The sequence below is a fragment of the Elaeis guineensis genome, chromosome 1, assembly GCF_000442705.2.
Source record: "Elaeis guineensis isolate ETL-2024a chromosome 1, EG11, whole genome shotgun sequence".
NCBI classification, from domain to species: domain Eukaryota; kingdom Viridiplantae; phylum Streptophyta; class Magnoliopsida; order Arecales; family Arecaceae; genus Elaeis; species Elaeis guineensis.
In genome coordinates this window covers 150,238,842-150,265,160 of record NC_025993.2, presented here as the reverse complement: position 1 = coordinate 150,265,160, position 26,319 = coordinate 150,238,842, and the positions used below count along the sequence as shown (strand labels likewise).

The window sequence follows — 26,319 nt, the reverse complement described above, 5'->3', positions numbered from 1 at the left end:
TATATTAATGTTATATTTATATTAATATAAATATAATATTTATATTTATATAAAGTTTATGAGTAAAAATATATGGTTTTATATCTACTAAGGGTATAATAGGTATTTTATACAGTTTTTTTAAAAAAAATATATGTTCATCCAAACATAAGCTATTTTATATTAAGTCACATTTTCATGATCAATTCAATATATCAAAATTTTATTTTTAAAAAATAATTTTTTTAGAAGTTATTTTTTAAAAAACTATTTTTTGAGAAGAAAAATTCTTCCTACAAACCAAACGAGTCAATAATTTATGAAAAAATGAAAAGGATGAAAATAAAAGTGGAGTCCATGAAGTATGGGCCATGATGGAGTGAAATTCGAGATATATAAGATAAGTGGACCGGCAAGAAACGCACTAATCTATCACTTCAATATACTAAAATAATTTTTAATATTATCTTTTTATCAAGATTTTAATTAACATGGCAGTTGTGAAACAAAAGAGAGTGAAGTGCCTAAAGCCGCATCGAGAAGCCTCGTAATCCATGAAGAAACGGACACCAACAAAAGAAATAGCCCTTCGTAACAACAAAACAAGCATACCAACAAAAGATTGCGGTCGTTGCATGTAGAATTGTGGGAAATATATAGAGAAGAGTCGAAAATAAATGCTCACATGAAAGAGCCTTAAATAAAAGGAGATAACAAAAAGGTGAAGTCCAACATAAATTGAGCCCTGTAATACAGTGGAACCCTTCTAAGGTGGAACTCAAGAGGCAATGGTGTTTTTCTAAAGTTGCAGTCAATAATAATAAAATAAATTTTAGATAGAGAAATAATACAAATATACTAATAAAAGATTTAACTGCGCACAACATGTTACACAACAAATTAAAAAGTTAATATACAATTTTTTGATTCTTGATTTTTGTTGGAATGTCAACAACAATAAAAACAAACAAAAGATAGGAAAGATAGTTGACTGTCTTATAATTTATGAAGAAATATGAAAAAAATAGAATCCATTATGAAGTGAGCTTTGTTACAAAGTGGAACTTAGTGACAATCACATTTCAAAGTTCGTATTTACATTATATAATAATAAAAGGGAAATAACAAAAATGCATTAACAAAAAATTTATCTATATATATATTATTTGTATGAATTTTGAAGTTTTAAATGATAATTACATTATGTTCCATGCCTTTAGTTGGAATACGTAAAAGAGTGAGAAAAGGAAAAAAATAGACGCATGGACAACCTTTCCAAATTTTAGAGAAATAAAAAAAAATAAGCATGCAAAAAAAGACGGACCTTATCTCGCGCGCGCGCGTGCGTGTGTGTTTGAAACAATATTTCGGTTGAAATCACACAAGTACAGGAAAAATATTCATGATGTAAGCGTAATGCTGTTCTGTGTACTCTAAAGGCCCCACAAAACTACAAACCGACCCTTCACAAGCTGCCAAATCCATTGAAACTGTTTGGACGTTGCCTAGAGTTGTCTCGTCAGAGAATCGAACCTCCTTTTTCTTTTACTGTCATCTCGTCATCCGCTTCGATTACCTCGACTACTTTCAAGCGTCACTCCGTCATCCCAATTTCTCCCAGACCATTTTCCGTCGGGTCCACCGGCCCCTCGATCCTGCCCATCCGAACCCATCTCGCGATCATTCGCAACCGTTGATCTCATCTTCGCTCGAAGTAGCGTCAAATTTTTTAAAAGAAAAAAGCTCGCGTCAATTACACAGCGTCGGCAGTCCACTACTCCACTCCCCCTGATGACCAGGGACCGTCCCACTCATCCGATCCAACGGCCAAGATCGCTCCACAGCCGCAACCTTCGCCTGGGGCCGCGCCACTCGCGAGGATGAGTGTCGAGCCACCGGACCCACGTGGCACGATAGCGGCACTATCAAGGGGCCGCCACGTGCTGCCGTGCATCCTCCGGGTCCACCACTCGTCGGCAAGGGCTCCCCCACCTTTACTCCAGTACCACACGCAATCCCAGCCGTCCACCTATCATTCGACGGCCCTGATTTTGTCGCCCTCACTCCCACCGCCTTCTTTCCCGAGCTTTTTTTTTTTTCCATCGATTATTCCACTAATTTTTAAATTTTAAATCTTCGGAGTACTCAAACCCCTAGAGCTTCCCGTTCCCCTTCCGTGCAGAGAGAGAGCGCCATTGGGGGCTAAGGGTCCACGGAGCGGACGATCCAGATCGAAGGGGGTCCACGGGAACTCCCAGCTCGACGCCTTCGGGCCGGGGAACACACGCTCGCCCACTAGAAAAATCCGGCTCGATCCCCGTCCTTTCGCCTTTACCGCCTTCCCCGCACCTTTCCCCACCCTCCACTTCCAAAATATATAAATTTCCGAGCTCGTACCTCGTGTACTGTTTCTGCGCTCTCTGTCACGTTCGAGATGTCGGGCCGCAGGATGTCGCACCAGCTCAGTAACGGAATGTTTGTGTCGGGTCCGCCGGAGCAGCCAAAGGAGCGGCAGCCGACAATCGGTTCGCGGGCGGTGCCCTACACCGGCGGTGATGTCAGGAAGTCCGGCGAGCTGGGAAAGATGTTCGACATCCCCGTGGTGATGGAGGGCTCCACCGCCACTCCCGCCAGCCGGTCTCGGTCTCACTCCGGCCCCCTCCCCCGCCCGTCCTCTGGCTCCGGGCCGCAGTCTCGGAAAACCTCAGGCCCGCTGTTCCAGGTCCCTGTCACCGGGCTGATCACCTCCGGTCCGGACCGCCGATCGGGCGGGCAGCAGCAGCAACCAGCTGCGGCGGAGCAGTCGCCGGCGGTGGCCGGGAGGAGGAAGGCGGCGCTGGGAGGATACGGGCCGGCGGTGACGGTGGTGGGCCACAAGGGGAAATACGCGTCTGGTATCCCGACGGTGTGGTACTGGATTGTCTCCCTGACGTTTGTGGTGGGGCTCGGGGTCGGGGGGTTCCTCTGGGTGGTGGTGGCGAGGCCGGTGCTGCTGATAGTGGTGGCAGCGCTGGGGATTTTACTTGGGTTGCTGGCGTTGTGGAACTGGATCATGCGGAGCCGGGAGGTGGAGAGGTTCTTGACATGCTACCCCAATACTCCTATCGATCCCAGGAACCTCCCAATTGGAAAGACTGTCAAGATCACTGGGGTAACTTTCATGTTCTGTTTTCTTGATTCGGCTATCGATTTTTTTTTTATTAGAAAATATTGATTGGTACAGTTCTTGCTGGTATTAGGCTACTGGGTGTTTTGTTTTTTCACATCTTTGGAAATGTTTATTGGTACGGTTTCGCTTTCCCTGCAATTAGAAACTAGTATTTTTAACAATTATTGGCTGCCACTTCTTGGATAGCTTGTTCTTTTGTGTCTTATGGAATGATTATTAGCGTGATTTCAGTTTGTCTTGTAATTGGAAATGAGTATTGTTTGCAAGTATTTGCTGCCATTGTTTACTGTTTTTAATGAATTATTTATTCTTTAAAATGGTCTCTAGGTCATGTGTCCTCTCGAACTTGGGGAATTGTAGATTAGTGGAATCGGGTGCCATGCAGCCACAGATTAAAGAAACTGACGGCCAACTTTATTATTGCTTCAATCACATGTTCCTCAAGTCAATATTATACCCTCATTTATTTGTTTGGCCGGTTGGGAATTTTGTCTTTACAGTTGTCTGGTTAATGAAATGTTAAAGTGAAAGTATAAAAAATTTATGGAATCTCATGTGTGATGTTGAGATATTGGAAAAGAGGTGGATATTTTTCAATCCATCTATATGTGTTTTTAATCTCTTCGTGTATTTTTTTTTGGCTCTTTATTGTGCATGTGTGTGGGGATATTTTTTCTCTAATTTAGATTTTGGATATGTTATTGAGGAAGGCTTCTGGATGTTATCATTCATTTTAGCTACCAGGGAAAGAAATTCAAGATGGTACATCTTAATGTTCTTTGAAATTGAGCTGTATATCTGGAGGAAATTCCTTTCTTACATAATCAAGCAGTTTACCATAAAGCTGCTGTTTTAATGTTCTGATGTGGTATCATTTATGGATTCATTTTTCTAGTCATGAATTGACTCTCATGAATGCCCATCATCTTCTTTTTAAGATTGGATTCAAATTTTCTGGATAGAAGATAACTAGTGCAAGCATGATACAAAGTCAAATTACACTAAAATGGTTACAGAGCACCTGTATTCCATGGGTGGTTTTGTTTATATACATGGAATGTTTATTGGTAAGGTTTCAACTGATACTGCAATAAGAAATGAGTATTACTTTCAACTACGTGCTCCCATTGTTGTATTTCTTTTTGATCATTTATTTATTTTAGTATGATTATTTTCATGTATTTAAATTAAAGAACTTTAAAACTAGTGGAATCGAGCAGTCAATGCAACATCCAATTCCAGAAACCGCTGGCCAACTTTATTGTTGTGTTCATCACACATTCTTTTCAATCAATATTTTGGCCACATCTAATTGATTGGTGAGCTGGAAGTTTTGTCTTCAGTCTTTATGGTTGTGTGGATTATTTTAAAGGTTGTTCAAAATTCACAGTCTCATTTGTCGTGTTGAAATATTGGGTAAGAGAGCTATTTTAATCTATCATTTTTTTTTGGTTTGCTTGGATATCTATTTTGCATTTCTTGTTCAGATCTTGGGCATGTTATTGAGGAAGCCTGGTGGATACTTTTCATTCATTTTATCTATGTGGTAAAGAAATTCCATATGTTTTTGGATTATTTAGATGGATTGCTAAAATTGACCTTATTTTTCTTTTAGTTGGAGCCATATGGGAGGGAAATTCCTATGCATGAAGTATGTTACTGGAACTGATCAAATAGCTCTTTTGAGGATGACTTGTCTCCAATTTTCTGAGGATAAGTTATTGTATTATTCTATATCCTATTCAGTCACATTGCAGGTGTTTTTGGGTTTCAAAATCTCTTACCAGGGTACTGGTTTCGGCCTTTTGGGATATTTGCTCAAATTTTGTGATGTTAATGGACTGAATCAGTACAACATATTCCCGGGCTTCTTAGTCCTCTGTAAATCCTTCTGGATGATTTTTTTTTTTTTAATTTGATTTTTCAGAAGTTTTTCGCCTTTTTGTATTCTAATGGCTATTGACTGCCTCCCTATTCTCATATCCCACTTTGGAGCTGATTGAATCTTTTCTGAGCCTTGTTGGGTCTGTCGTGTACCTTCACTGATTTAAGTTTTACCTATTTGGGGTGTCATATTTCTCCTTTATTAACTTATGACGTTGCCAATGCTTTTGTCTTGACCTTTAGAGAGGATAGGCCTTAGATCAAAACAGGTGCGGTATAGTTAGTTTACGACGTTTATTTCGTGTGAATGGGATAAGGTTATGTGTTTATTTTAGCCTTTCTAATTTGTTACATGCTGTTAAATGCTTGTTAGATGTCTAGGGTGCAATAAAGAAGATCTTTCACTGATTATGCTCAATTGCTCAGCTTCAAGAATTCAAAACCTGCAATGACAACTCAAATATGGAAAATATGCCAATTTTTGTCTTCTTTAGAGTTTAGAGTTTTTTTAGTATCCTTTCTTGCAGCTTTTATGACAATATCTTTATCTGGTAAAGAAACTGAGCACCAGCATGACAAAACATCACTGTCTTTTTTTTTTTTTTTAAGAAATTCTATTTTTGGTAAGGTAGATTCTGTAAACCATTACATTTTAGAAAGATAATGTTTGTTTTAAAAAAAAAAATCAATTCATCTAAGTACTAATGTAATGATATTAAAAGACATTAATGACAGCATGTTGCATTTTAGGTTCTTCATATTAGTAGTGCAGCTTAGTCACATGTTTTACTTTTTGCCAAGTTTGATGCATCACACTTTCGTGCAGCATGTCACCTGTGGTAGCATTCCTCTTGAAACATCCTATCAGAATGTCTCTAGGTGCATATATGCATCTACTGAGCTTTATGAGTATCGAGGATGGAGTGGCGCACCTGCTATCCCTAATCATAAGCCCTTCACATGGGGATTGAGACATTCAGAGGTTAGTCTTTTAAATTCCACGTATACGGACATTTGCCATTTGACTGATTTTCCTTAAACTTTGATATTTATGTCTAAAATCTCCATATATGAGCTTTCATAAGTTATTACTTTCACTGATTTATCATAAAACTTGCTATAAATTTTAACATACACAAAAATCATTTTATGGAATATCATCAGTTACTATTGGAATTTGTTGTCCCCAGTTTACATGTTTTTAATATTTGTGTGTGGTGATAGCTGCAACAAACAGCACTACCTAAATCATAGCAACACATGCTGACACATATCGTGCCTGGATTGGCCAGGTGATAAAGGACTACTTAGAGATGAGTGAGCCTTAAGAATTATGATCTGTATTTTGGTTTACTTGTATGACATGCTGTCTGCTTCAGAAAGAGGGCAGATACATAAAACATTAGAGAAGAATTATCAACTTTGTTATTCTATTTTTAATTTAGAAAATGGGTGATGACTTAAGGAGCAGATTCTAACTTCTTTAGTATTTGGAATTCTATATTCATGTATTAGCTATTCTTATACTGCAATAATTAGATTGTTGCAGAAAATTAACTCTGCACAATAAAAGATAACATGTGCAGAAAATAAATTCAGCAACAAGGTTCAAGTCAAATTGAAAGCAAACATCAGTAATCAAATGTAGTAGAACATACATTATGAGCTGCAAGAAAAAAGGATTAAGAAATGTTAGACAAATGTGAACTTCAACTGGTTCACTAGCAAAAAAAGTCAAAATCATAGCAAATTTCAACAATAGATCATACAATGAAGCATGGAGAAGCAAGGGAAAAGAAACAAGAATTTATTAATTGTGAGAGGAAGAAACTATGGGAGAATAAGAGGAAAGGGAAAAAAAATAGGATGGCTGGACTTGGCCCTAAATCTTTTATTTTTTCTCATAACAAGTGAATCCATGGAAGATGTTTTAGCGATGTTCATGCCTAAAAGCCCCTTTTTAATGCATTTAGTGGCCACTTCTTATTTTCTTATTTGGAGTCCCAGACTTCTATAGCTTGGGGCTTAATCAAGTCAAATATACTAGCTTGGAAACCAGATAATTTATTGAGCCAATCTATCAGTGCTGAAAAAGAGGAAGGGTATGGGACAACATATAAGAGGCCCCTTTCAATTTATAAAGGTTTTATTCTGAAATTTGAGCTTATGTGACCAATACTTTGTGAAATGGTTGTGCAATTTTAATTCGTATGACTAATTCCTTGCCACAATTCAATACACCGTTTAAATGTGCTAGCTTGTATATCCTTTTGTGCTAGTTGTCCAAGTGTATATCCAGCAGCCCTCTTGACCTAAATGGATGTGACACAAGAATATCATTCTTTGGTCTTTTGCTACATAGTTTATGTTGTCATCATCAAGATTTTAAATCCTGTGGGATAAAGGTGTCTCGGTTTCTCAATAGAATGGAATATCCCATTGTCCCGTCCTGTCCAAATAGCAGTCTCGGTCATGCATCCAGTGGATATCCTTCATCTTTCTTCCCTTCTTCTTTCTTTTCTTTCTTTCATTTTTATCTTTTTTTTCCTTTCTTCCTTCTTTTCCTCTACTTTTCTTTCTTTCTTTTCCCTTCCTTTCCTTTTTCATTTTTCTTTTCCCTTCCTTTCCTTTTTCATTTTTCTTCTTTCCTTTTATCTTTTCCTCTTCTTCATCTTTCCTTCCTTTCCTTCTTTCCTCTTTTTTTTTCTCTCCCTATGTGGATGTGTTTCGGAGTCTTGAGCCCATCCCGTTCCCATTTCTCATAGGAACAGGACGGGATGATCAGGACGCCCTCCGTCCTGTTGGAACATAAAACCTTGGTCATCATCATTCTCTGTGGCATATAAAAGATGGATGATTCGCAAAGCCCATGTTCACCAAAAATGCGCACAGCGAAAAATAAAAACTTTTGAAGGTCAATACACCTTAACCTCCTTTTGAGGAAACAATCAACCCATCAATAGGGTTTGAGGAAACAATCTTAGTCCATGACTCCTCCGAAAAAATTGATATGTGCTGGTCTGATTGGACTGTTGACTGATTGTGAAATGGCTTTGAATGGTGTAACAATGACATATATATCATCATTACATCACCAGGCATGATATATTGCAGAAAATATTTTATTTTTCATGGATCATTTTTAAGCTCTAATCAATTCATAATAAACTAAAGTAGTGCCACCATGAGTTTTGACTGATGAAGTGTGTAAATTTATTTGGATTATGACTATTTTTTGTTTAATAAAATGAAAGCAAAATATGTTCTTCCTATTTATGCATTTTAACACAAAATCTCTGTTTGAGTCCAACCTCCACCCCCACCAACAACACACAAGAAAAGGAAAAAAAAAAAAACTTTTGAAATTGAACGCACCTTAACCTACTTTGGTCTAAGACGCTCTACTATCAATAGGGGTTTATGAAACAAATCTTCATCCCTAATTCATCTAAAAGAAATGATATGTGTTGGTCTATATGGACTGTTGAGTGTTTGTCAAATGGATTTGAATGCTATAATGATGAGTTATGTATAATCATTACATCACCAAGCATAATATATTGCAGATAATATTTCATTTTTTTCAAATATCATCTGTTAAATTCTAATCAATTCTTTAATAAATTAATTTAGTATCGTCTTGAGTTTTGGCTTTCGAAGTGTGTCAACATCTTTGGATTTTGACTTTTTTTTTAAAAAAATATGTTAAATAAAATAAAAGCAAAATATGTTCATCCTAATTGCATATTTTCATACAAAATCTGACCCTGCTGAAGCTAGAAGGTACGTAAATATTGAAATTCAGAAACTTTATTTAAAGGGTTTAAAATTTCAAAAAATAATAAAAATCAAAATTTTAGAATAACTCGTATAGTAATAAGCAGACGTTTGGTTGTCAGTTTCATGAGAGTTACTTTGTGACACTTTAAACTTAATCGACCAAATTTCATCGCCCCCCCCCCCGGCTTCTCACCAACACCAACTGACCCCACCGATCACCAAACCACCACCAGAAAGTCATAATGAAAAGGGGTTTTACAGATTTGATTTTAGAAATGTTATTTGATTTTATGTCGATGATAGATATCATCCCTTCTACTATGTGGAAAAGGATGAAGTGTTTTGTGGATAAAGCAGGAGAGGGTTTTAGGGTGTTAGTTCTTGTATTCTGAAAAAAATAATCCAAAAAGGGAGATAATTCAAGGGATGGAAGGAAGGGGAGAGAAGATAATATTTCATGGATGCTGTAAATCCATGCTCCACATGGCCTCTTAAACAAGGCCCATCAACCCATGATTGTGTTCTGCTCAACCATCTTGGATGATCTATATAAGGTCTTTTGCACAAAGTGAAAACGTAAGATATGAGATATATAAGTGACTGGAACATGGATTTGCTTTGATGAGCTACTAAATCAATGGTATGCACATGCTTTTGCATCACTTAAAAAGATTAATGGGTATAGCCTTGGGGTGCTGCAATGCTCCAATATGCATGATGGCTGTGGGTGGGAGGAACTAGAATGCTAGAGATGTGGATACAAGGTACTGTAGCACTTTATACCTAGTTGTCTTCTTGTAAGTTTCTGAACAATTAGAATGAAAATGTATGGATGTCATAATTTGGGTGGCTAACTGTGTTAACATGTGCATGCTGAAATGCAGAATTTCCTTTCTTGAATTATGCTGTATAGCAGTATAGGTTAGATTTACATATTGACTTGTGCATTTCTGACAAATTTGAGAACTTTTTATGGATGTTATATATAGGTATGCATAGTTCGTGTTGGAAATAGTTTTTTGCCTCCTGCATATGTTGATGGTTTATGTGTACTCCATTCATATTTGGCATGTAAGTAACTGCATTTCTTGATACTGATCAGTCTGTTATTTCTTGTGACAGAGGCATGTTGCAGATTTCTATATATCCGACCCCAATACTGGGATGAGATTTCTTGTAAGAGCAGGAAATGGAGCCAAAGTAACTTCTTTTGTTAAACCCGCAACCGTTTTAAATGTAAACAAGGAAGACAAAGACCTATCTCCTGACTTCATAAGCTGGCTGACAGAGCATAAAATTTCCAGTGATGATCGTGTAATGCGGCTTGAGGAGGGGTAAGACAATCTATTTGCAAAAGATTAATCATGATGGGATTATGAGAATGGTGCTCCCATTAGTATTTTTCTTTAACATTATATGTGTTCATGGTAACTCTGTCCATATCTTGAGTAATGCGGGTGAAACTTATTAGAGTATTAAGTACCATGAAAATTCCTTCTTCAAAGTTTTGAGTGGGTAACAAAGGCTATTAACATGATGCACATCTGGTCAGAGTCAGGCAGTTAACTGAAACTGCGATGTTTATTCTTAGGCAGAAGTATTGGAACATTCTGGTTAAAGAAATTCTGTTTATTCTTGCCTTAATATAGAAACTTGAAACAATATGGTAACAATTAAGTCAAAATCTTGTGGTTGTACAATACTCTTGCAAATGATTGCATGTAAAAAATAGTAGATCCTTTTTGGGTTTGAATCTTGATGAATCCATCAACAATAAATAAATATGTAATTTTGACATAATGTTAACCACAGCTATACCATGAATACTTATTTTATCAATTATAGTTTTGCACATGCATATCTCAAATCATTTTCCTAAAATTCTTTTGCTTACGATGTATATTCTATATATTGCTATTTATGGTTATAAATAGTATAACTGTACATATGGTGCCATTTGTTGCCTTCTGTTTTTGTTGTTAAGATCCCTTCCTATGACCATCTTATTGCATCAGTGCCTAATCATAGATGGATGCCCTCTTTTTCATTCTCTCATCCTCTCTCTCACTCTCTAATGACAACCTGATAAGGCAAAAATAAAATATGTGATGTTTGTTATTAGAGACAGTCTTGTATATATGCTTCTTGCATCGTATGACATGTATAATAGAGTGCACCATGGTTTGTGGAACCATCCTAAACTGCCTAGTTCGGGGTGTATCAGTTGTGCCAGCATGGACCTGGATAGTTCCAACAATCGAATGAGAAATCAACAAAGGAGGGGGAGAGGGAGAAGGATAGAGAGGAAGAGAAAGAGGGGAGGGGGGGGGAAGGAAGGAGAGGGAGAGGGAGAGAAGGCCTCCTGAGGGCTATTGAGCCTGTTGCACTATTGCCAAGCCTAGTGGAAAGCTGGAGAGGCTTTGTCCTCCTGATCGAAACAAGAGCTTTGGTCCCTGTTTCGTTTTTTTTATTTTGCGTTTATTGCATGAAGTCGGCAATACCGTTGCGGACGTCACTTTTTTTTTTTCTTTTTTTGGTAATTTTTGAATGAAGCCACTATTTCGATTACGAGGAGGGCGAAGCCTCTCTTTCGGCTTTCCACCGGGCTCAGCAGCAACGTAGCGGCATCTAGACTATCGAACCCCTCTCTCCCTCTCCCTCCCTTCCCCGCTTTCTCTCTTTCCCTCTCCCAATCTCTGTTGAGCCCCTCTCTCCCTTTCCCTCTCCCTCTGCTCCCCCCTCTCTCTCTTTCTTTGTCTTCTATTCTCCCTTTGCCCTCCCAGTATGGAATGGCTTGAGCACATAGCGAACCTTGGTGTGCTCAAATTAGCATGCATTAGCATAGAAGAATAGACAACTATTGGAAGATGCTTTAGACGAATGTTAAGATGAGGTGAGAAAACTTTTGATTCTAGGTCACTTTTAATTTCCTTTTAGTGGCAATAGGTGATTAAGTCTTCAATAGTGAAAAAGGGATTATTAATCTCTTGAAGCAGTCTTGCGACTTAATTATTGGTCAAAGATTGGTCTTGCGACTTAATTTTGTGCTAGCTTGTCCTATTTACAGAGATTGGTCAAATTAGGTCTAGATTTAGAGTTTTAGAAATATCAGTTTTGAATGGTTGAACTCGATGGTTTAACCACTCTAATTGGTCAAATCTAGTTTGGAGCTGTTACTCAACATCATGTAACAATAGAGCAAATGGCCCCTCTTTAGAGCAGACCTTCACCTATAAAGAGTGCATGTGGCTTTCTTTCTTATGAGGTGGACAGTTATGCTGAAATGCAGAGACTGTTCATGGCAGATAGACAAAGCTCTTGGCGCAAAACAAAGGCCAGGGAGCATTCATCATTTCAGAAAGGATGAAAGCAAAAGCTTATAACTTGAGACGTGTGAGATTAAAGCCATGCGACATTGCTCACATTGAAGTAGAGTATGAAAGAAGTGTCAAGAGAGTTTGACCATTGAGCAAAGAGGGAAATCCTTTAATACAAGGTGGTAAACTGTCAAGTATCTTCCCATTCCTTCTCCTCTCTTCTTCTTGCTTCACCTCTCTCGACCAAAGTCACCTCTTTTCCTTGTATGTATTCCATATTATTAGAAGCAACCACCTTCTCTCTCTCTCTCTATGTGTGTGTGTGCGTGTGTGTGTGTTTGTGATGCACCCCCTATAATAACAAGCCCATGGGTTTAATGTAAAAAGGGAGTAAAGAGGAAGGAAAGAGAGAACGTCATTATCAGGTCCAAGACATATCAAAAGTGAAGAACGAAGTTTAACATAGAAGTTAAAGCGTGAGCATGAACTTACAAGTTTCTTTCAAAAAAATCCCATGAATTGATGTTGGATTCTTGGCTGCCAGTCTAGAGTATGATCACAGGAGGAAAATAATGGTTGATTCAAAATCTAAATGCCTTTTGCAATAGATATGTGTTGAGAGGGTGATAGAATATCTAGAGAAAAAGAGAAAAAAAAACCACCGTGAAGTCTCTCTTATAATATATTGAAGAGAGTAGATCCAGGAGTGGTGGTTTTTTTACGTTAAAAAAATTGCATTAGTAGTTTTCATTTTTGGTGGGATATCAACTCCCTCATTTATTCAAATTCAAACCCTTTTTTTTCTTACTAGATTATTGGACCAGATCGGATCGACCCATCATGGGCGTCCAACTTGGATCCAAAAATATCAATATCTCTCACTCACACATGATGGACTCGATTTGTCCTCATGTAAACATGTACCACTCTACATTATTTACATGTACATGCAGTTGTACTTGGTAAATAGATCGTGCAACCAGCAAGCATATTTGAGCTTTATAGCTATTCATCTGTTAGGGACAAATAGCAGTTCGAATCCTGAACAAAAATATCTTGTTATACCCCATATTCCTTTTGTTACATCGATCTCAGCATTTGTAATCTCTCAAAATATATTTTAATGTATATAAGAGCATGCTAGATCATAGACACTACTTATATCAGAATTATGTCTCACACTTTCATAATTGACATAATTGATCGATTGGTGAATATAAATAAGATGTAGGCAAAATAGTTTTTCTTTTTAACTTGAATCTTTAAATCTCAATTTAGCAGCTTTCCCAGATATGCTTCATTAGATCGTATTCTCATGGTCATTGGTTGCATACTAAAGTAGCTTCTATCAAATTGAAAAATCAAGAAGCAATTAAAAGTCTTTGTGGTACCATTAGAGGTCATATAAACCTTAAGGATCTCACACGGTGAAGAAGCAGAGATTCATTCTCTCACTAACTCTTTTGGTTGGCTTAGCGCATGTGGTATGAATCACGTGCTATGGTATCATCTCTCTCTCTCAAAAGAGCGTATGTTTTATAGTGTCAAAAATACCGTACAAACTTGAGTTCAGGCACACACTGAGTCCTTTAATTGCCCTTGCTTCCTTGACAATTAAGAACTTATGTCTTGGCTGTTAAACAAACTAAATAGATGGTGGGGATGTCTTCAAAAAAAATGTCAGAGGCAATTACCCGTGTGAGACGATCAATCTCAATTTGTCGACATACTTTTACAATATATGCCTAGCATATGATTATCATGTGTGTACTTTTCTTATCAAATATGGTATTGAACCACAATGATCTCAGACATTTTTTAAAGGAACATCATCCGTTAAAAGTCAATAGGGAGATACATACAGCCATATGAACAAATCATACTTTGCAAAATACATCATATCCTTCTTAATCTAAGAGATTTTACATGTTCAACAAATACCTCTCTAGCAATTGGTTTGGTGAGCGGATCTGTTATCATCTGATGTGTCGGAATGTATTTCAAAGTCACCTCCTTACAATATCTCTCACAAAGTTGTACTTGATATCAGTATGTTTAGTTTTACAGTGATACTTGGGGTTCTTTGTAAATGCAATGGCTGCTTGACTATCACAATGTATAGTTACTGAACTCCTACTATCGTTGAAGAATTCTAAATGCTTAAGAAATCTTTTCAACTTGACGGCTTCCTACGTTGTTGCTGAACAAGTCACCAATTCAGCTTCTATCATGGACGATGCTATATAAGTTTGTTTCTTGTTACTCCAAGAGATGACACCATTACTGAGCAAGAACGCATAACCTAAAGTGGATTTACGCTCATCTGAATCTCCACCCTTACCAATGTCTGTAAATCCCTTTAAGCATAATCCCTGATGGCAAAAGGAATAACTGATAGTGCCTTTCACATATCTTAAGATCCTTTTGATAGCCTTTCAATGATCTGTTCCTGGATTAGGCTAATATCGGCCGACCAGACCCATTGCATAACATATGTTAGGCCTTATACACATCATAGTATGCATAAGGCTCCCAACCATATTAGAATTTGGTACTTTGGCATTTTCTCTCTTTATTCTGAAGTCTTTGGACACATCTTGAGACTTAAGCCTTCGTCTTTTGCTATAGTCATTGTAAAACCATATGAAATTATCTCTTGATAAAATCTCAAATTCCACTATTTAGATGCCTACTTTAGGCCATATATTGATTTTTTGAGCTTACATATCTTGTGTTCATGGCTTTTAGCAATGAAACCTACAAGTTTTTCCATATAAATTTTTTCTTTTAGTTTTCCATTGAGAAATGTTGTTTTAACGTTCATTTAATGCAATTCTAAATCTAATTGCACCACTATAGTTAGGATAAGATAAACAGAGGCAAACCTTACTACTGATGAGAAGGTTTCCTCAAAGTTAATATTCTTCTATGAGTATATCGTTTTGCAACTAGTCGGGCTTCATACATCTCAATTGACTCATATATTTTTCGTTTAATCTTGAGAATCTATTTGTTCCCAATGGCCTTACATCTAATAGGTAGATCAAGCAGATTTGGTTCTTTTTCATTGACTTCATTTCTTCTTCCATAGCCTTTTTCCATTTTTTCTTTGTAGGGCATGGTAGAGCTTCGCTTATGGTTTTAGGTTCTTCCTCATCTTATGGAGTAACCATCAAAGTTTCTCTTTCAATCTCAAAACGACGATGAGCTATACTTTTTATATTGTTCTTGCGCAATTGCAACCCTTGGAGGAGACTTACCAACTTCAACCCTAACAGAAAAATCATTCTCTGAGATGGTGACATCTTGTGATTCGATTTTAGTTAAATCTCCGTCAGCATGCTCACTAATGAACACATATCTTTTGGAGTGTTTTGGGTACCTAATGAAAATACATTTCTTTCTTCTAGAGCTTAACTTTCTATATTTATGAGAAAAATCATGAATATAAGCTGCTGATCTCTATGATCTTAGGTGGCTCAAATTTGATTTTCTATGTGTCTATAACTCATAGGAAGTAGAAGTAATTGATTTTGAGGCACTCGATTAAGTATGTAGGTCGCAGTTAACAAAGCATCTCCCCAATAGGAGATTGGCAAGTTAGCTTGTGTCATTATAGATCTCATAATTTTCAAAAAAGTTCTATTCCTTCTCTCGACAACTCATAGTCAGTTGTCTAGTGATTCCTTTTCGATCATAAAATTTCTTAAACTATTCGAATGGATATTCACGCCCTCGGTCTGTCCTTAAGGTTTTTATCATTTTCTCTAACTAATTCTTAACCTCAGTTACATATTTTTTGAAGCAATCTAGTGCTTCAGGTCTGTGAAAAATCAGATATACACGACCATATGGCGTGAAGTCATTTATAAATATAATGAAACATGAGGCTCCATGCCTCGCTTTCACACTCATCGGACTATAAATGTCGGGGTGGATCAACTATAATGAAAGTTCTGCTCTAATGGCTTTATTGAATAGTTTTTTTATTATTTTTTCTGTTAGGCAATGCTCATATGTGAGCAAAGTAACTTTACTGAGTGAGTCTAACAAATCCTCTCTTGTTAATTTGTTCATTCTATCTTATCCAATGTATCCTAATCTAACATGCCGAACATTCTCATCCACATTTGAATTGCTTATAGAAGCAATTAAAGAACAACAACATTCACCATAATTATGCATCGAACATTCAACATCCAGTATAATAAAACCATTAGATACATATCCAGTACCATAAAACATATTGTCATAATAAATATATAGACAACCATCCATACATTCAGAAGAACAACTACACATTAAATTTTGTCGGATCTTAGGTGCGTAGAGGACATTATGCAGGAGTAAGATTCGGCCACCACGAAGGTTTAACTTACATGTTCCGATTCTTTTAACTTTAATTCTGGCGTTGTTCCTTATATATATCCATCTCGTTCCTGTAGGAATCCGACAAAACTCTACATATACATTTCTATCTCTAGTTACATGGTCTGTGACTTTTGAATTTATAATTCACAAAGAATAAGATTCAATGAGTAATACGGTGCTAAAAGCATATGTATAATTAAAAGTAGTGTTAAATGCTACCTTCTTTTGCTCGGAGCACTTACAAACCAAATGATCCTTTTTGTCATAGTTGTAACATTTCATTTTGGCTTTGTCCTTCTTGCCAAAACACCTTTTCTTTTTGAACTACTTTTTTGTTCTTCTTGGGTCCTAATCTAGTTCTCTTTCTCTTTCTATTCTTGTTCCAGTTCTTCTTGTTATGTTTAGAGCCCGAAGCTTCTCCAGAATTGGTTTCAGCAACATATGCTTGTCATGAAGTTTTAATAGCTCCAAATCGTTCATCTTCCAACTCAATATGGCGAGCAACATTACCAAAGGTCTTGACACCATCATTGTGAGTCAAAATTGATCTTCATGTGCTCCTAACTATCAGCAAGGGATCGAATTACAGTTTGAACTTGCTGTTCCTCTGTGAGATAGTGTCTTGTTGAGCTCTCCAATCATGTTTGACATCTCCCTCAAATGTTGTTTAATGGTATGATTGGAGTGTTTCTTATATATATCAAACTTGATAGTTAGCTGTCTCAACTTGGTGATAGTGGTGCCCCCAAACTTCCTCTTTACGACAATCCACATTTCTTAAGCAATGGGATATTGCTGATATTCAGGGATAAAATTGTCATCCATTGAGCTAATCAGAATCCCACGTGCAGCAAAATCTTTCTTTCTCTATGTTTGATAAGCTTCCATGTCCCTCCTATGCTGGATAGTATTCCCTTGCTTAGGTTTCACCATGGCATGGTTGATAGCCTTTAGTTCTTGTTCATCTAGAACATATTGGATCTTAAGGTGTCAAATACCATAATTATGCTTATTCAACTTGTCACCTTTGTTAAAGTTCGCAATAATATTCTTTGAAGCCATTTTTTAGCACTATAGAGATACAATTCAAATAAATGTTTAGTATAACACATATATTCTGCTATTCATGATAATTAGGTTAATGATAATCTAACAAAAAGGCACAAAATCAAAAGTTTACTATATTCAGAATCATCATCTGTTATCCTAATGTCCAATTATCATAAATTTAACTTCATAGTGCAAAATTTTTAGTTCTAGATATTAATTTCTTATTACCTTAGAACTTCCAATTGGTGCAAAAAATCTTACAATGAAACAAACATACATATAATGGATCATAAAGTTTTTACATAAAATAACATATATAGCATGAAACAAATATTCATTAGTTCTTACATAGCTACAATTTTTATAATCATCAAGATTAATACTTATTTAATCCTTTTCTTTAGACTTTTTTTTGGTAATAGTTTTTCTTTAGATTTAATTAACTTAAAAACTTCATCCCTAATCCTATCTCCCACTCCTCGTGCTAGTAGACCACTGTTGGTCTCATCAAAAACAGCATGGCCATAAGATTAGAGCTTGCTATCCATAGATAACATAAAAGTGCGCTTCTTTGCACTTGCCAAATGGCGATCCCATCCATTTTTAAGCAACGACTTTAAATTCTTATATTTCTTGCTTATTTCAACATTTTTCTAGAAGTTTTTCATAATTCCAAACCAATCTTGTGGTAAGGTTTCTGCCAGCATATTCACTTTCATCTTTCGATATTCTTTATTGGTATTCCATAATTTGAATTCATTGTCTAGGTGAGTAATATGCTCAATTAGATCAAAATCTGAATCCACATCTCTTTTTTTTTTTGATTAAAGATCCACCTCTCTTTTGTACTTACAAATAAACTCAAGTTCAAAATTTCTAATTGTAAGGTGTTTTGAGAACCCTTTTGGTTCTCCTTAGGCGTGCCATATGTATAAAACAAATTTGTACGCACATCAAATAATTATTGATAGAAACACTATATTTAAAATCTAAATATATATACTGTATAAAATTTTCAGACAAACATATGGGAATGCGAAGCATATAAACAAAACAAAATTTTTAAAACTGAAATCACATTTTTCTTATTTTAATCTCACGACTCAACAATGTGCTTGTGTGCGCGATGCAAATGCGCAATGCCCACATGTGGGTGCACGCATGCCATGCGAACGCATGGTGCCCATGCGCGGGTGTGGGTGCTTTTTTTTTTTGTTTTTCTTAAGGCCCACTATCACGTGCGAGCACAGACTCATCGTGCTTGGGGGGTGCTCGCGTAATGTTAGTGCTCCGACGTGCAGCCAAAGGAAAAAAAATAGATCTTTATTTTGTTTAAAGTAATGGGATATGGGAAAAAAGTGGTCGACTCTGCAACCAACCGTGCCAAAATAATTGCCATGGTCAAACACTCACTGACATGTGGGACAGTGGCCATGCTTATGAGCGCGATCACGTGAATGCATGTGATCATGTTCTTCCCTGATATATATATATTTTTAAAAAAAAGAATTTATAGAGAGAAAAACTCTCAAAATACAATACCAAAATTCGCAAGTAATATGTTGATTCGAAGCTTGTGAAAAGCTCTATGGATGCATATAAATTTTATTCTGAAACATATTCTGCGGAAGGAACATTGACAAACAATTTTCGGGTCATTTAACTAGGATTCTATTTTTCTCTTTATACACTCAAAGTTGAAACACCAAAATTTCCAGAATTGTTTCATGCTGTGGTGTACATGTATATGAAAAATCATGTCACGAAACATCACATACATAAAGTTGCCATTGTTGAGTGATCAAACTCTCATATGATGGAAATACATGAAACAAACTTATAAACATTCAAACTATGGTATAATCAGTAACTAGATCAGCTAGAAAACAACAATACAGGCTTTGATACGATTTGAAGAATGGAGATTAACATAAAAGTTAAAGTGTGAGTATGAATTTACAAGTTTCTTTCAAACAAATCCCACGAATTGATGTTGGATTCCTGGCTGTTAGTCTAAAGTATAATCATAAAAGAAAAATACTCTTTGATTCAAAATCTAAGTGCCTTTTGCAATGGATATGTGTAGATAGGGTGATAGAGTGTCTAGAGAAAAAGGAAGAAAACCACCATGAAGTTCCTCTTATAATCTATTGAAGAGATTAGATCCAGGAGTAGTTTTTTTTATGTTCAAAAAACTGCATGAGCAGTTTTCATTTTTGGTGGGATATCGACTCCCTTGTTTATTCAAATTCAACCGCCCCCCCCCCCACAAGAAAAAAACCCTTTTTTTCTTTCTAGAATATTGGACTGGGTCAGGTCGACCCATCATGGGCGCCCAACCCAGATCCAAAAAACACCAACAAAAAGAGAAGAAAAGAGGGGGCATGCATGGTTTCTTAGGTCATGTTGATGTTCTCATAAATTTGCTGTAGACATCTGCCATTTGTTTATTGCTCCCTCCTCGTGTCCCTGGATGTTCATGTTCATTCACTGATGACCATGATTGCGTTGCAACACTACACGTAGAGAAATGAACTAGGAATGTTCATGCTAAGCTATGAATCAATCCTTCTAAGTTGAGGCTAGCTATGTTGGGTTGTGACATTCTAAAAGCTATGACATTGATTGTTGAGGTCACTTCTTTCCTCGATCGTGAATAAAGATTCAATTTTGCTTTCTTATGATCTACATCACCTAGCTTTTACTGGGTTTATTGCATCATCACCAAGCTCTGATCCAGTCTACCATGTTGATCACATTGTTGTGGATTTTGAAGAAGATGATCTTCATGCATATATAATCTTCATCTCCTCATCTTGTTGAGTTAGACCAAGTTGAGATCCATCTTCTTGAGCTATGACCCATTTCACCATATTATGTGTGTCACCAGTTTAGGTTAAAGTTCGTTCGTTTAATTATCAATCCCATCATGGAATTTCGTATCAACCCAAATCGATTGGTACATCCTGTATCGAGTCGGATCGGTGGGGAATTGAGACGGTTCGATCGAGAAAAATGGTACACTAGAGGAGGAAGAGGAAAAGAGAGGAAGAGAGATAGGAGGGGAGGAAGAGAGATCACTACACCATCGAAGGCCGACGGTGGTCTGCTGCGGCCGTCGGAGGGCTATGGAGGTCTTCGCTGCTTGATGTTGTCCGATAGAACTTTGAAATGAGATAGAAAGAGAGGGCGGGAGGAGCAACGGTATCAGAGGGTCGTGCAGCCGGTGGAGAGGCTATCAGAAGGTGTCGGATGGTCGCCGTGGCCACCAAACGACAGAAAACTCCTGGACGGAGCTGCGGAATAGGGGCGACTACCCCTATTCCTTTATTGTATTTTTTTATAAATGTCGATGAATAGTAAAATCGGTAATCAGTTTGTTAGCTTCATTTAAGTGAAATCGGTTTGCCGGCTTCATCGTAATCCAGATTTTAAAAAAAATTTCATGAAACAAAGGCAATCACCCCTGTTTCATGCCCACAGCACTGCAGGCGTCGAGCGCGCCATCTGGTGGCCATGGAAACTAGTTGGAGGTCCTCTGGCGGCCTCTCCGATGGCTTTCCCTCCTTTTCTTCCTCTCCGCTCTCTATCTCTCTCTTTCTTTTCCTCCTCCCGATTCGCTTCCTTTGCTCTGTGTCGGTTCATGCCGGTCCGGTCTGGTACGGATCCGTATCAATCTGTACCATCGATCGGTACAGATTTCGATACCGAGTCTGCGAACCTTGAATCCCATCTTATTGCATAGCATTATACCGTTGTCTCCTTGTCAATTTAAGATGATGTTGTTGAGTGAAAAAATCACCTTGGTCCTTATGACTCGTTAAAAGTCGTAGTTGCCTCCATGAGATATCTTGGTTTGCCTGGATTATGGCTAGTTTGTTATAAAGCTTATTGTATATCGTAATACATGTGCACTTGCTTGGCATTTATTCTCTTTGCGCATGCTCACACTATTACAATATTCATTAGGTAAGAAAGGGTCTGTGTTCTGACCAATTAATTAGAGGTTAAAGGATGTAATTAATTGTGTTTTTATCAAAACCATAGGATCTAGTTCACCCATATTTCCATATAAATGCCAATCGACTGGGTTGGGCCTTGGCCTAATCTTAATCTAGGGTTAAATCCTTGAGCTCAAATCATGCTCAACCCAAACTCATTTAAAGATGTCAGGCTTGATCCAACCAGGGGCTAGGGTAGGTTGTTCTAAATTTGAGCCCAGGCCATATTTCACCTGTAAAAGCCATAGCTTGACTCTCTTGGCTTAGGATTTGTTCAAACTTCGTAGGTATCAGGCCTATTGGGCCTTTTGGGTCTTAAATATTGAGCCAAGGCTGGGTTTTCATAGGTCAGGCTAAGCGTGACCGATCAATTCTCATACAAGCCACATTCAAACCATTAGATTCAAGGTTCAAAACTCAATCTTGGTTTTGACCAAAACTGACTGAAACCAAGTTTTGGTGGTCAGCTTCAATTTGATTCTGGTTATAACGATCATTTTAGCTGAAACTTAAATCTTAATTTAATTCACACATATTAGCACTATTACAAGTCTCCTACAAAATTTTCCTTTTCCTTTTTCCTTTTTTCATTCTAGGTGCCTGGTGGGCAATTACATGATATACTAGTGCATATTAGGACTGGAATCTTGGACATCCCATGCTTCATGGGGCCTTTCTATTCATGGAGATACATTAGATACTTAAGAAACAATGCTTTGATTTTTTTCCTGATATCCAACATTCACAAACCAACCCAAGAGCATGCATTTGTCACAGTTGTGGTTCCCTTTACTACTATAACACAAACTCCCTTGGTGGATAGCAAACGGACTGCATGTGAATCCCCTCATGTGGTACTGCATGAGATGAATGAAGTTGATGCTTGAGCTTCCCTTATTAATGCATTAGTTCCCTTAGTCCCGTCTTTTCCTAAAAAATGCTAAGAGATGGATAAGCACAAAGGAGTCATATTAAGCAAAGGAAAACTATATTTTTGGAATTAACTATCATAGAAATATAAAATAATATGTAAAACCTATCATTACCATTGAAGGCTTATCACTTCATAGTTGTTTGACTTGTCATGAATTGTCATCCCCTCTTACCAAATCTATTGATGCCCACCTATTGACTCGTCATGAAACTCTTTTAAGAAAAATGAAACTCTCTCCATGAGAGAGATTGCAAAATTCTAAAAAATTCTAAAAATCTCTTGATGTGCGGGTATTCAGTATCATCATGATTTTGGATTACTATCATGTGCTATCGCAAATGCCAAATTATAGTTCTATGTGGTGATCCAATGATGGAAGTATCTTCTATACACTATTTGCTCATTTCATTGACTAAGCCTTGTCTTAAATGGATTTAAGTGCCATTCGGCAATGCATGCATGATATGTACCATGCCAATGCCTTATTGGCACATGGCATTGGGAAGATACAGGGTACATGTTAGCTATTGGTATGCTACCGCCCCTGTATATGTCAAGTGTTGGTAGGCTTGATGAGCCACGACACATACCATGCCATTGCTATATTAGCATGCCATTAGCAAGTGATACTTAAAAACTTGCTTCAATCTTTATTATTTACAATTTCCTTTATTACACCTATTTTCCTTTATACAAAGTCTCATCAAAGTAATTCATCATCTGCAATTGACAATTGTGAAAACCTCTTTGTTCAAGTATTAATAATCGATTCATCTATGCCCAGCTATTCTAGAAGACTAGAATATATGAGATACATTTAGGGATGCCCATCCTAACAATACCATATTGTTTTGATGACAGAATAATACCCTAGATGGCTCATGGGATGCTGGTTCGCTTATGAACGGGGTGCCCTAGTACTAGTCAGGACTAGCCAGTTTGTTTGCTGGTTGTCCAATACTAACAGGGACAGCCAAGTCCCACAGAGAAAAGGAAGCGCCTCTATGGGCTTACTTTTGCCTTGTGGGTTCCGTCATGAGACTTAGCTTAGAGAGGAAAAGAGAGAAATATTGAAGAAAATTAAGGAGAAAAAAAGAACCCACAAGAAGGGGTCTCCCAGTGTTGTATCTATTTAAGAGGCTCAAAAGCTTTATTTAAGAGGCTAAAAAAGATCCATAAAAGATCATTAAAACTCACATAGCCCTAAAGAAGAAACAATAGGGATTTGCAAGCATCTTGATCCAATGAAGTATTGGGATGCTAGTTCATCTTGCCTATTGGGTTGGGAGTGTCCCAATATCGTACCAACCAAGACCAGGCTGGGATAGGTGTCGGTACTAGGTCTTATATCCTCGCATGTAGCGACAAATGTGGCAGTTCTTGTGTTACTTTTTTGATTGATACTCAAAAAATTTGCCAATGCGGGTCACACATGTTTTCTAGTGTACTAGGATAGGCAGAGTTATCAAGTGACATTTTGGGGCCAAGGTCTCGCTGCCGTAAGAGTAAATGATTGGATACTCAAAATGGATCCTAACTGTAGGAAACCCGAGTTCCGGAAACTCAGTATTTTGATAGAGCTAGCTTCCTCCTTTTGATAGTTTTGTATGAATATAGTGCTGCCAATGATACTTTATATTCCTTTTTCGGTTCTAACCATCTTAACTCTCTAAATTGTTACTAACTAATTTTCTTGTCAACCAAATTGGATTATATTTTCTTTCCTTGTTCAGTTCTTGGTTTTCTTCCCATTATTTGCCCACAAAATTGCCTTGACTAAGACAAGTGATGAGAAACCACTTACTGGCTTATGATTGCTGCTTTTTTGCATTAAATGGCAGATGGCATTTGCATAAGTGAAATGCTTTATTCATGGGAATTGACATTAATATAAACCCAAGAAAATGGAAAAAAATTGAGCTTTTGGCCTTTCTTGCGTATGGTTTTATGTAAGGACTGTTATGTGAAGATTCTTCTGGAAAACCATTATATTTCTAAATTCTGGTGACAGTTTGCCCCCTAGAACTTGAAACAGCAAGAACATAAATATCAATAAATACATTTAACTAACCTAGCTGAGTCAAATCTGTTTCTGTACATATTGCAATCGTCTGCCCTTGTTTTTCTGTTTCTTTCCAGTTATTGATTGATATGTTATATCCCCACATTCTTTCTGATTAGCAATAAGCTTTTGACTTTTCAGTTTTTGTCTTTCTAGGTATAATGATGATTGCATAAACTTACTACTTTTCATTTAGTATGACTTTATAACCTTTTGTTCTAAATATCAAACAAAAGTTCTCTTTCCAGTGGTAGGGTAATCTTACTTGTATCTCCAGTATTCTTGGTTAAGTTTGCTGACTTACAATTTGCAAGCAGATTTTGTAGTAGAGATGATATGTTTTATATGATTATCTTGATCACTTTGTTTTTCTTAACATTGATGTAATAGTTTTATCAAAGAGGGGAATACTGCGAGTGTGATAGGCATTCTCAAGAAGCATGAAAATCTGATTATTATTGATCCACCCATGGATGCTATTTCGACTGGTTGCCAATGGGCAAGATGTTTTGTTCCTGTGTTTGTTGAAGGCCTCATTCTGATCGGAGATGGAAGTCCAGATGAGCTGATCTATCATGTGTAGATATTGCTAGGTGAATGTAGTAGTTCCAAATTGATAGGAGAAAGTAGCTTTGTTTGTTTTGTAAATATGTCATGTATGTGGGAAGTGGGAGGTTGAAAAACACTAGAAATGGAGTGGAGAAGTATCAATGCCTCAGATTGAATTCATTGAGGATCAAATAATGGGGTGGTTGCTTTCTGTTTTCTTTTACAAATGCGGGTCATGTTATAACGGGGAATGTAAATGTACATATTTTGTTCTTCCTCATTGTATTAGACCAATGTGTTGTGTGGTTATCTTTGCTTTGCTTTGATCATTTTTTTCCCAGTGGAATGGAGAGGATAAGTATGCCTCCTTACGCCAGTATTCTCATTCATTCTTGATCTGCTGAAACTGATAAGCTGGTGAATGTTTCTCTGTTTGTTGTTGGTGTCGCCAATTTGAGAAATATAGATTGTTATGCACATGAGGACAACATAAAATGAACATGAGAAGATCATTTCCTGTTGTTTTTCATGTTCAAGCATGCAACGCCCGGTCTGTTGATTGCTAGAGTGCTTATCCTCATGTAGGACAGAGAACAGAAAAGGCCCCATCCAATGTGAATGCTGTGTTTTTTTTTTTCCGGCTTCATTCATGTCCGTCGGTTCTAGTACACTGCTCGTTGCACCAGTGAGGACCCATTCTTGTTATGGTAAATTTTTCCCCCGGAACATTGGTATTCTCCTTATGGGTGTGACGATAGTCTTCAGAAGCCACCCCTAGTTACACAAATTTTGGTTTCCACCAACACAATATGGTCTCAATACTATGTATAGAAGTGTGAATATTTTTCAATCTCTGTAATCTTTAATCAGACCTCTGTTAAACAGTGTCTCAACTCTTTAATCTCGCACACTCTAACCATATGAACATGTTATCGCTAGTATTCCTTACCAAACCTAATCTCTCTCTCCACCTCTTCCAAACACCAATTCTAAATGCTTTTCCAACTTTATCTGTCGGACAGCCCATGACCCTCTTTGCTTACAATGTCTTTTCCATAATAGTCAAAAATTTGATTTAATTGTCCAATATCTAAAATCTTTAGAACATGCATTATAACCTATGCACATCCTCTGCCTTGGAAACCATGTATTTAAGGATTCGGTCTTGTATCCTTTTCAAGGTCTTGGTATTTTCTTACTTCGATTATCTGTTCTCGGGCACT

At 37.2% G+C, this 26,319-nt stretch overlaps 1 protein-coding gene across 2 annotated transcripts; it reads left to right on the top strand.

The window, feature by feature from the left end:
- Nucleotides 1–2,100: 2,100 nt before the first annotated feature.
- LOC105061021 (uncharacterized membrane protein At1g16860) lies at nucleotides 2,101–25,405 on the top strand. Of its 2 annotated transcripts, XR_834522.4 has the most exons (5): nucleotides 2,101–3,130; nucleotides 5,859–6,014; nucleotides 9,935–10,146; nucleotides 16,887–17,032; nucleotides 24,938–25,075. XR_834522.4 is itself a non-coding variant. In XM_010944932.4 (4 exons), the coding sequence occupies exons 1-4, from the start codon at nucleotides 2,414–2,416 to the stop codon at nucleotides 25,128–25,130; spliced, it is 1,278 nt and encodes a 425-aa protein (XP_010943234.1). In that variant the 5' UTR covers nucleotides 2,102–2,413; the 3' UTR covers nucleotides 25,131–25,405. The 2 variants fall into 2 exon arrangements, 1 of the variants encoding a protein (XP_010943234.1); XM_010944932.4 differs by lacking the exon at nucleotides 16,887–17,032 and having other exon boundaries at nucleotides 2,102–3,130; nucleotides 24,938–25,405.
- Nucleotides 25,406–26,319: the final 914 nt, after the last annotated feature.

What these genes read in the sequence shown, in the direction of transcription:
- LOC105061021 (XM_010944932.4), top strand. Translation starts at nt 2,414, where the DNA reads ATGTCGGGCCGCAGGATGTCGCACCAGCTCAGTAACGGAATGTTTGTG. An exon ending in AGACTGTCAAGATCACTGGG is followed by an intron (nt 3,131 to 5,858) that starts GTAACTTTCATG and finishes ACTTTCGTGCAG; the next exon opens with CATGTCACCTGTGGTAGCAT. An exon ending in GGGGATTGAGACATTCAGAG is followed by an intron (nt 6,015 to 9,934) that starts GTTAGTCTTTTA and finishes TTCTTGTGACAG; the next exon opens with AGGCATGTTGCAGATTTCTA.